Source organism: Nyctereutes procyonoides, unplaced genomic scaffold (genome assembly GCF_905146905.1).
Source record: "Nyctereutes procyonoides isolate TBG_1078 unplaced genomic scaffold, NYPRO_anot_genome, whole genome shotgun sequence".
Taxonomy (NCBI): Eukaryota; Metazoa; Chordata; class Mammalia; order Carnivora; family Canidae; genus Nyctereutes; species Nyctereutes procyonoides.
The window spans coordinates 29,654,596-29,666,186 of NW_026575160.1; the positions used below are offsets into that span (position 1 = coordinate 29,654,596).

Genomic DNA, 11,591 nt, shown 5'->3' on the forward strand with positions numbered 1-11,591 from the left:
GTCATAGACATTTAATAGATTTCACTAGGAGATCCCTGGGTGGCTCAGCGGTTTAGCTCCTGCCTCTGGCCCAGGGTGTGATCCTGGAGTCCCAGGATCGAGTCCCATTTCGGGCTCCCTGCATGGAGCCTCCTTCTCCCTCTGCCTGTGTCTCTGTCTCTGTCTCTCTCTCTCTCTCTCTCTCTCTCTGTCTCAAATGAATGAATGAATGAATGAAATCTTTTTAAAAAGATTTCACTAGGACATTCTCTTCCTGGTCTTTACTGTTTCTTGATGTTTAGCAGTATTGGAGGTTTAATAAATGTTTGTTGAATAAATACACATTTGTGATTACAGCATTAAAGGATAAAATTCATTATCTGGGAGACAAAAATGAGTAACAGCATACTGGTTGCTTGTTTTTAATGTCACAATTTCCTACCATGCATATATGTTAATTTGTATTCCAAAAGTCATTTTGAGGGCAACCCCGCAGCCGTTTAGCGCCGCCTTTGGCCCAGGGCATGATCCTGGAGACCAGGGATCGATTCCCACGTCAGGCTCCCTGCATGGAGCCTGCTTCTCCCTCTGCCTGTCTCTGCCTCTCTCTCTCTCTCTCTCTCTCTCTCTCTCTCTCTGTCTCATGAATAAATAAATAAAATCTTAAAAAAAAAAAAAGTCATTTTGAGAAGTGAGAGGAAGAAGTGCCTTTTATGTGGAAATGAATCCTAAAACTGTTAGAGAAAAAAAAAATCTGACACTTAAAACTCCTTGTAGAAAGCCTTTCTCTTTCCAGATATCAAAACCTTTAAAATGTATTACTAACCACTCTTTTTAAAATTATTTGGTACTTTATATCATTCAGTAGATGTCAGACTGCATTCACTGTATTTATCAAAGCCCTTGATAATCTAAATATTTGTTCAGTTTATTCTTTTTTTCAAATCAAAATATACTTGACCCACAATGTTACATTAGTTTCATGTGTACAATATAATGATTCCCTAAATTTGTAGTTATGCTGTGCTCTCCCACAAGTATAGCTGTTATCTGTTACCACATGACATTATTACAGTACTTTTAACTGTATTCCTTTTATCCCCTTATTGATTCCATAACTGGAAGCCTGTATCTCCCACTCCTTCTTCACCTATTCAGTTTATTCTTCTCAAAAAATTTTATTTATTTATTTGATAGAGAGCGAGCACACACACGCGGGGGGGTGGTGGGGAGAGGGAAAAGCAGGCTCCCGGAGGAACAGGGAGCCTGATACAGGACTCAATCCCAGAACTCTAGGATCATGACCTGAGCTGAAGACAAATGCTTAACCTATTGAGCCACCCAGGCACCTCCAGTTTATTCTTAATTAAAACATAAGTATGTCAGTTGTGAAGAAGTAGCTTAAAACTTTTCTCCAAAAGTAGCTTATATAATTTAGTTTTGAACTGTGTTTTAAGCCTTAGCTTTAGAATTCTTTAGTTGCATCCATTCTATGTCTTTTCTTACCATATATGGATGAAGATTAAATGTAGCTCATAACTGAACTTAACACTTTTGATTCTTTTAAATATTTCAGTGATTAAAAAATGAATATCCAGCATCCATTCTCCACAGTCTCATACTTGTAGCATTAAATTTAAATGTAGAACTTAAAATTTATTCAAATTATTTTCCCTACCTTATTTACAGCTGCTGTTTTTATTTTTAAGGAATGGTCGTTGGAGGTCAGAGTGGAAGTTTACAATCACTCCTTCAACCACTCAAGTGGTTGGCATCTTGAAAATTCAGGTATGAAATAAAGGAAATTTTGTTTACTGATCTCTAGATGATTCTAAACAGAGAAGCAACTAATTCTAATTCGTAAGTTTATTTTTCCTTAGTACACAATAACCATTTTTTTCCTAGATCTTTGTTTTGAAGTAATTGGAAAAACAAGTAGTGCTGATTTCATCTTTCAGATAACCTTGCAGTTCATTCCCTAGTCGTCAAAACTATGCAAGGATAGCTTACAGATTCTAAAAATACAGCTAAAATTAGATGCTACCATTTGGTCTACTCTTCAAACAATTTGTTCATCCAAGCATCCTCTGTGTTTGAGTTGTGCTATTCTGTCTCCTGATTTGGGGGGAATTGGGTGAGGTGTAATATTAATATATGTATGTGTTTAATATGTATTTATCCTATGTATATATATATATATATCTTTTAAGTTTGTGTTTGGTTTCCCTAACCAGTGTCTGTAAGTAATTAATTTCAAAATAAAATTTCAAGAAACCCACCATAATTTAATTCTCTGACTCATTTAATATAAACTCAAATGTTTATATAGAAGAACATTTGATAACTAAGACCAAGTATTTGAATATAAATATTACTAAACAAGTTTAAGTGAACCAAGACAGAAAAAAATTGGTCAGCCTTTTCCTTTTTTATTCAATATATTTGTTAACTTTCATGAAAGGAATTGTGCTAAAAGCCATAAAGGAATAAAGATGAATCAGATACTGCTACTCTATCATCTGACTCCACTGTATATTTCTAGTCTTTATCCTGTTGCTTTTGTCCTTGGTATGACTATTGGCTTGGTATGACTAGTCCAGGGGCTAGAAAATAGAGGCTAAAAGCATGGATTTGGAAAGCAGACTGCCTGAATTTGAATCCCAGCTCTGTTATTAGTTGTATGACAACAGGAAGTCATTTAATTTAAGCTGCTTTTGCTTGTTTGCTCATGAGTCTAAAAAAGAAAACAGCAATAGAAAGCTCAGATGATTGTTTGAAGATTAGTTGATATGGGCAAAATGGTTAAAACAGAGCCAGACATGAAGTGCTTGATCAGTGATGACCGTTAACTGTTGACATTATTTTTTCCTTCACTTAGGCCTCAGTAGCTTTCACCTGGATAATTTCTAAAATGGTGCCACTTTTTTTTTTTAATGGTGTCACTTTTAAGCCAAAGCTTGCTGAGAACTGGGATTATCTGTTTCACAGTTCTGTCTTCATCACTTAGCATGATGCCTAGCATGTAATTGTTCCTGAATTTGAGGAATTTTGTTGAAGTGCTAGACTCTTTGCCATCCCCCAATCTACTTTTGACATTGCCATCATCACAGATGATTTTTAAAGAATTTAAATCTGGATATGTTACTTTCTTACTTAAGACCACTCTCTTGGGCAGCCCCAGTGGCCCGTCGGTTTGGCGATGCCTTTGGCCTGGGGTGTGATCCTGGAGACCCAGGATTGAGTCCCGCGTTGGGCTCCCTGCATGGAGCCTGCTTCTCCTTCTGCCTGTGTCTCTGCCTCTCTCATTCTCTCTGTGTCTGTCGTGAATAAATAAATAAAATCTTAAAAAAAAAATAAAAATAAAAAAGACCACTCTCACTGGGGCAGCCCGGGTGGCTCAGTGGTTTAGCACCACCTTCAGCCCAGGGCCTGCCTGATCCTGGAGACCCGGGATCGAGTCCCACGTCAGGCTACCTGCATGGAGCCTGCCTCTCCCTCTGCCTGTGTCTCTGCCTCTCTCTCTCTCTCTCTCTCTCTCTCTCTCTCTCTCTCTCTCTCTCTCTGTCTCATGAATAAATAAAATCTTTAAAAAAAAAAAAAAAGACCACTCTTGCTTATCCATAATCCAGACATATTTGCATGACACACAAGGCCCACTGTTGACTTGTCTTTATCTATTTCTCCAGCCACTCTTCTCCCTCCCTAGTCTCACACACATTCCAGCCGTAAGAACCTCCAAGCCTAAGAAAAAAACAAAAAACAAAACAAAAAAACAAACAAAAAAAGAACCTCCAAGCCTTTCTGTAGTACACTGTTCTCTAAGCTCATTTGCCTTACCTTCCCTGTTCTAATTGTTGTCATACTCATATTGCTAAACCCACGTATTATTGCCTCTTTTCCGAAATCCTTTTTTAAATTTCAGAGAGTTTCAAGACTCTCCGTGTTGAGATTCTCTCTGTACTTTGTACATACTGCTCACTGTATTGTATTGAAGAAAACTAAGGTCAGGGACTCTTTTCTTAAAAGCTGTGCATTCTTAGGACTTTCTGTAATAGCAAGCATGTAATCATTCAGTTAATGTTTATTGAATAAATTCATGTCTGAATTTGAGGAATTAAATGGTTGGTGGAAATGCACAAAAGAGGAGCGATCTTTGGGAGGGAATATGGTGAGCTCAGCTTTGGAAATCTTGAGTTTATTTAGATTATCAGAATATCTGTTAGGTAAAAATGTCCAGCAGGTCAGTGGAGGGCTTGCCTGAATAATTACAGGAACTGCAAATTAGTCTCCTTACAATAGACTGAAGGCAGAGTTATGCTGGAGTTTGAAAAAGGTCAGGAGCTCATCAGAGAAGTCTAGGTTTCGAGCTAAACTTTGCACTGATGTGATTGTTGAAGCCATGAAGATCTTGATGATTCCTATAATGTGTTTTCTGTAATTTCTTTTTCTAATAGGTTCATTATTATGAAGATGGTAATGTTCAGTTAGTGAGTCATAAAGATATACAAGATTCCCTAACGGTGTCTGTAAGTAATTAATTTCAAAATAAAATTTCAACAGCCTAATGCTTCTATAAAACCAGAACAGTTTTGGAATTCACATTTTTAGTAATATTTCTGCTTCAGATTAAAGTGTTTTCAGATAGATTAAAGATGGTAAGTTACCTAGAAATCTGTACGTAACTTTTTTAAACAGCTTTATTGACATAATTCACATACCATTCAATTCACCCATTTAAAATATAAAATTACATGTTTTTTAGTATGCTAATAAGATTGTACAATCTAATTTTGAATGTTTTTGTCTTCCAGAAACCCTGTACCCATTAGCAGTCATTCCCTATCCCTCTCCCCCACCAGCCCTTTCCTAAAACCCTCCTCAGCCTTAGGCAACCATGAATTTACTTTTTAATTCTATAGATTTGCTTATTCTGGACATTTCATATTAATTGAATCCTATTTGGTGCAAAGAGGTATCTTACTGGGATTTTACTTTACATTTTCCTGATAGATAATGATGTTGAGCATCTTTTTATGTATTATTGGTTATTTGTATATCTTCTTCAGGAAAATGTATTCAGATCCTTCATCTGTTTCTTAATTGGTTATTTGTGTTTTATTGTTGTTATAATCGTTGCTTATATATATATTCTGGTTATAAGTCCTGTATCAGATATAGGATTTGCAAGTATTTCCTCCCATTCAATGTGTCATTTCACTTTCTTGATTGTATCATTTACAGAACAAGAGATTTTAGTTTGGACCTAGTCCAGTTTATTTTTTTTGTTGTTGTTACTTGTGCTTTTGGTATATTAATAGAAACCATTGCCTAAGGTCACAAAGATTTACTCCGTTGGTTTTTTTCTAAGAATTTTATAGTTTTAGCTCCTAAGTTTAGGTCTGTGGTTCTGTACTTAATTTTTAAACTCTGTTGTATTTTTTCCCTCTATTTGGATTACAATTTAATGAGGTTTTTTGAAGTTCAGCTTTAAAATTCAAGAAACTTTGAACTTGGTTTTATTTTCCCACGTAGTCCTCTCACACATTCTTTATACTACACATGCAGCTATTTCTCTGTGGGATATTTTTTGCCCCAGTGATATTATTAATAATGTAATATTAATAATGTCACATTTTACATTTTCCCATACACATTTGTGTTGTAAACCTAAAAGTGCCAAATATTATAAACATCAACTGCTAATATACAAATTAGCTAACCTACACATATAAAGAACAGTTAATTTTTAGTTTAAGAAAGCATTTGACTTAATGTTAAGAAACATGTGTGAATGTATAAGAAACATTTATAAGAATGCTATCTGAGAAGAGAAGAGAGCTAATATTTTAAAAAATGTTTCATTGACACTTAGATGATTTCTGCCTTTTTGCTAAATGGTACTCTACTTGCAAGATTTGCCAGTAAATAAAACTAATGTCTGGTTTTCCCTGAGACACTATGGTTAGTATTATTCTATATCATGTGCATACATGTAACATTATTTGTGTTACAGAGTACTTGGTACTCTCTTCTTTAGTTTGACAGTGAGCAAAGGTTCTTCCTAAAAGACAGTTGTCTACAAAATTATAGACTGTGGAGTTGTGAGAGGTGGTCATAGTAATTAAACTTGACTGATACACTTTTTGTGCTGCCTTTCTATTTTATTTTATTTTATTTAAATATTTATTTATTAATGAGAGAGAAAGAGAGAGAGAGAGGCAGAGACACAGGCAGAGGGAGAAACAGGCTCCATGCCGGGAGCCTGATGCGGGACTCAATCCCGGGACTCCAGGATCACGCCCTGGGCCGAAGGCAGGCTCTAAACCGCTGAGCCACCCAGGGATCCCTTTGTGCTGCTTTTTAGAAATGCATTTTTTACTTTATTTTACAGGGTTTTCTTTTCTTTCTTTTTTTTTAATGTTTTTGGACAGAAAAAAATGCATGTTATAGGAATGGAAATACATATGTGTAAATATATATTATATAAAGTAAGATATTAGAGAATTTTACATCAACACTTTTATTAAAAAGTCTAAATTTCTAACTTCTTTACTGTTAGGAAAAAAAGCAAAGAAACCCATATATTGGAATGTTAAAATTTTTCCAGAAAATAATTAAACACTATGGTAAATTCACCTTAAGCTTTAAAATAAGCTTTTCCTAATGTTTTTTTAAATGTATCATTATGGTGGTAAATACCATTTAGTACATATTTCATAATACTTAGATACAGTAGTAGTTAATTAGAAATTTATGACTAACTTCTTATAACTGTAAAGATTATCAAATTCCTATTAAGTGTTATAATGGAGTTTCTCTTCAATATGTATTATTAAGACTTTGCTGTCCTTAAACAGTGAAACCAGGCTCATTCTGTAGACTTTTAAAAATACTTTTGCCTAGTTTCTCTTGGACTTAAAATAACTGATCTTATTGCGTTTTCTCTTTATCATACTTTCCATTTGTGTTATTTATTATAGTAAATCATTAACCATACGTATATTGACATGCCTATTTAAAATAATAGTGGTGTACACAAAAATAAACTCAAAATGTATTAAAGACCTAAATGTGAAACCTGAAACCATAAAAATCCTAGAAGAGAGAAGAACACAGGCAATAATTTTTTTGACCACGAGATTAGGAACATTTTTCAAAGTGTGTCTCCTAAGACAAGGGAAACAAAAAGCAAAAATAAACTGTTAGGATTACATCAAATAAAAAGTTTTTGTACAGTGAAGGAAACCATCAACAGAACAAAAAAGGTAACCTATTGAATGAAAGGACATATTTGCAAATGATGTATTTGATAAGGGGTTAATATCCAAAATATATAAAGAACTTAGACAACTTGGCACCTAGGTGGCTCAGTGGTTGAGCATCTGCCTTTGGCTCAGGTCGTGATCTCAGGGTCCTGGGATTGAGTCTTGCATCAAACTCTCTGCAGGGGAGACTGCTTCTCTGCCTGTGTCTTTCCCTCTCTCTCTCTGGGTCTCTCATAAAAAAAAAAAAAAAAAAAAAGACCCAAAAAACAAGTTTTTAAAAATGGGTGGAGGACCTGAATAGACATTTTTTTAAAGACACACAGATGGTCAACAGACACACGAAGAGATGCTCAACATCACTCAACATGAGGGAAATGTAAATCAATACTACAATGACATATCACCTTTCACCTGTCAGAATGGCTAAAATCAAAAAGACAAGAAATATTTAGTGTTGGCAAGGATGTGGAAGAAAAGGAACCCTCATGAGTTGGTGGGAATGCAAGCTGGTGGCCACTGTGGAAAACAGTATGGAAGTTCCTCAAAAAATTAAAAATAGAAATACCATATGATTTAGTGATTCCACTGCTGGGTATTTACCCAAAGATGATGAAAACATGAATTGGAAAAGATCTAGGAATGTTTATTGCAACATTATTTCAGTAGACAAGATATGAAACCAATCTAAGTATCCATCAGTAGACGAATGGATAAGGAAGATATGGGAGACATAAACACAGTTGTATATCTATAATTCTATATACATACACACAATGGAATATTACACAGCCATAAAAAGGATGAGATTGTGCTATTTGTATTTCACTTATGCTAAGTGAAATAAGGGGGGGAAACAAACAAATAAAAAGCAGATATAGGGATCCCTGAGTGGCACAGCGGTTTGGCGCCTGCCTTTGGCCCAGGGCGCGATCCTGGAATTTTACATCAACACTTTTATTAAAAAGTCTAAATTCCTAACTTCTTTACTGTTAGGGAAAAAAGCAAAGAAACCCATATATTGGAATGTTAAAAGTTTTCCAGAAAATAATTAAGGCGCGATCCTGGAGACCCGGGATCGAATCCCACATCGGGCTCCCGGTGCATGGAGCCTGCTTCTCCCTCTGCCTGTGTCTCTGCCTCTCTCTCTCTCTCTCTCTCTGTGACTATCATAAATAAATAAATTTTTAAAAAAATTTTAAAAAAAAAGCAGATATAATTACAGAGAACAAACTGATGATTGACAGGAAGCAGGAGTGGGAGAAAGGCAAAATGGTGAGGAGTCATGGAAAAATAGGCTTCTAGTTATGGAATGAATAAGTCACGGGAATAAAAGGCACAATAAGAAATATAGTCAATGATACTATAATAGCATTGTATGGTGACAGATGGTAGCTACACTTGTGAGCATAACATAGTGTGCAAACTTGTTAAATCACTATGTTTGTTGTACAGCTGAAACTACAGTAACACTGTCATTTATACTCAAAAAAATGGAAAACTTATATAGTGGTGTTGTTTTAAAGTAAATAGTTACTTTTTGTTTTGTTTTTCATTCAGAATGAGGTGCAGACAGCAAAAGAATTTATAAAGATTGTAGAAGCCGCAGAAAATGAATACCAGGTATGTTTTTCAAAAGTACATGATTTATATTTGCTTATAAATAATGGCACTAAAATAAATAAATAAATAAATAAATAAATAAATAAATAAATAAATAAAGGCGCTGAAGTTTTAATACTGAAGTTTATAACTGAAGTTATAATAATGGCACTGAATTTCAGTCATGAGCCTGAATTTTTTTCATTTATTTCACTATAATAAAACATAATCTTTTTGGGGTTTTTTCGTTTACTTGTTTTTAATTCAGTGGCAAACTTATGAAAATGTGGCCAAAATTCAGTTTTAGCCAACAGTAATATCTGAGTATTAGTCATAATATGCCAAGATTTTAAATGGTTATTTTGTTTTTGGAAATTTTAATTTATGAAGTATTTCCCAAAGTATTTAGATTATGTGTAATCTTGTCAGATCTTATTTCACTTTATACTCTTATTTTTTACATTTTTTTTTATCAGCTTTTAAACCGTACTCTTGAACTTACACATTTAATTTGTGGATTCGCCACATTTCTGCTTCTTGGAAACAATAATGTATAAAATTGTTTTGAGTGAAATAATAAAATAGATCCAAAATGAGAACACACAAATATTAAATCCAATTTACAATTTCATTTCATTAAATTATCCAAAACAATTATAGGCTTTTTTCTTTTAGGAGCTTCTGGCTGGCTAAGTCAGTACAGCACATGATTCTTGAACTCATGACCATGAAATCCAAACCTGAGCCAAGAACAGGAGTCGGACACTTAACTGACTGAGCCACCCAGGCGCCCCTCTCTTAGCTGCTTGCTTTTTTTTTTTTTTTAAGATTTTTTTAACTTATTCATGAGAGACAGAGGCAGAGGGAGAAGGAGGCTCCCCGCGGGGAGCCCAATGTGGGACTTGATCCCAGGACTCCGGGATCAAGCCCTGAATGGATGGCAGATACTCCACCTCTGAGCTACTCAGGCATCCCTTTTAGCTGCTTTTTAAACAGTTTTAAAAACCACATTGGGGTTTTTTACTTTTTTTTTTTTTTTTTACTTTTTAAAAACAGTGAAATAAGCTGGTTAAATAAAGGTTTTTCTAAAACATCTATGTGTTGTATAAATTGATCTGTTCCTTTTATTTCGTAAACTTTTAACTATTTTTCATAGACTGCCATCAGTGAGAATTATCAGACAATGTCGGACACTACTTTCAAAGCCTTACGTCGACAGTTGCCAGTTACACGCACGAAGATTGATTGGAACAAGATCCTTAGCTACAAGATTGGCAAAGAGATGCAGAATGCATAAGATGAACATTGCATGACCGGATCATTTTAATGTTTTTGCGTTTTAAAAAAAAAAATCATTGCAAAAAGTATTCAGAACTGTCAAGCTACCCAGTCAGATGGGCTGTTGCCATTTAAAATCACTGTAATTAATTAGTTTGGTTAGAGCACAAAGCTTAGCTAATCAACCGTTATTTTTCATTTCTTTTGTTCAAAGAGGAAAATTAGTTTAAATGTCTTTTACTTTCTGCTATACCTTTCTTTCTTATAATTAAGAGATGATTCCTCTAGTTTAATGTTAAAAGTTTTTGAAGTGTTTCAAAAATATTTTACTTATCGTAACCCTAAAGTTGTTGTCTTTTGGTTTACGAAGTGGGCAACTTTTGATATTTGCCCAGTTCTTTTTAATGGGGTCAATAATGGACATTCTAGTTTAAGGTGGTTGATGGATTTAGCCATATATGCTGCTAAAGAAATTGTCTACCTTTTCCCCTCACCTCTTCCATTTATGTAAGATTGAGATTAGAGGGAAAGCATTTTCTATATCAATTGTGTTTGAACTTTGAAGAAGGTTATTTAGCTAGCTTAGTGTTTAACTAAACTTTTTTAAAATAAGGCCAAGGTCTAATGCTGTTTTGAGATTCTGAAATTAAATGGAAATACTTATTTCAGAAATGCATTTAATGCTTTTTTTCTTGTGACAGTTACGCAAATTAGCTTGAACTCCATATGTCCCTGAGTTATTTTTATCATAAAGCCACAAATGTATTATAACAAGGCAAATTGTAATATATATAATCCTGAACTCATGACCATGTCTCAGTTTATTTCTTTTCTTGGATTGAAAAGTACTGAAATTCAATGTGACATTAAAATGGAAATTTTCCTATTTATTTGAGTAGAATATCACTTATCAGTGAGTCATATACTATTTTAAAATACTTTCTTTGGATATTGTGATTCTTAACTGGTTGTAAATTAGAGAAGCTGGGAGTACATATGGTGTGCATTACAGTCTAAATTTTTCCATCTTATGCATCATAAGCATGTTTGTAATATTTTAAAATATACATTTACTGATGCTACAGGAATTTCAAACCTGTGGTGAATGTTAGTATTTACTATAGAGAGTGGGGTGGATTTATGGTTTCATTCAATCGAGTATTGCTTACTATACTCCAGTGGAATCTCTTCCTCACATACTCTTGCAGATGTCTGGGCCTGGAAGTGTTTTTTTAAAAACACCACTTTTATTATGTACAATAAAATATTTCATTAGCTTGAATTGTATAGAATTTAAAACTTTTCTCAAAGCATATCATTTAATTTCTTTTTAAAAATCAGGCTTGGGCTTTGAAAACACTGAGAACTTAATATGAAATTTGAGTTTGGTTAAATTGTTTTCTCTTAGTTTTGCCATATTGGGATTTCTGAAGAAAATGAATTAGCAATGTTAATTTTCTCTTCCCTTTT

The 11,591-nt window shown here is 34.2% G+C and overlaps 1 protein-coding gene across 1 annotated transcript in view; it reads left to right on the plus strand.

The window, feature by feature from the left end:
* CAPZA2 (capping actin protein of muscle Z-line subunit alpha 2) overlaps window positions 1-11,011 on the plus strand; it is a 61,125-nt gene extending 50,114 nt beyond the window's left edge. Inside the window, exons 7-10 of the mRNA XM_055314628.1 lie at window positions 1,689-1,767; window positions 4,434-4,505; window positions 8,802-8,864; window positions 10,000-11,011. Of these exons, the coding sequence (XP_055170603.1) occupies window positions 1,689-1,767; window positions 4,434-4,505; window positions 8,802-8,864; window positions 10,000-10,140 (355 nt within the window). The 3' untranslated portion in view covers window positions 10,141-11,011. The remainder of the gene's footprint in view (window positions 1-1,688; window positions 1,768-4,433; window positions 4,506-8,801; window positions 8,865-9,999) is intronic.
* The last annotated feature ends 580 nt before the right edge of the window (window positions 11,012-11,591 follow it).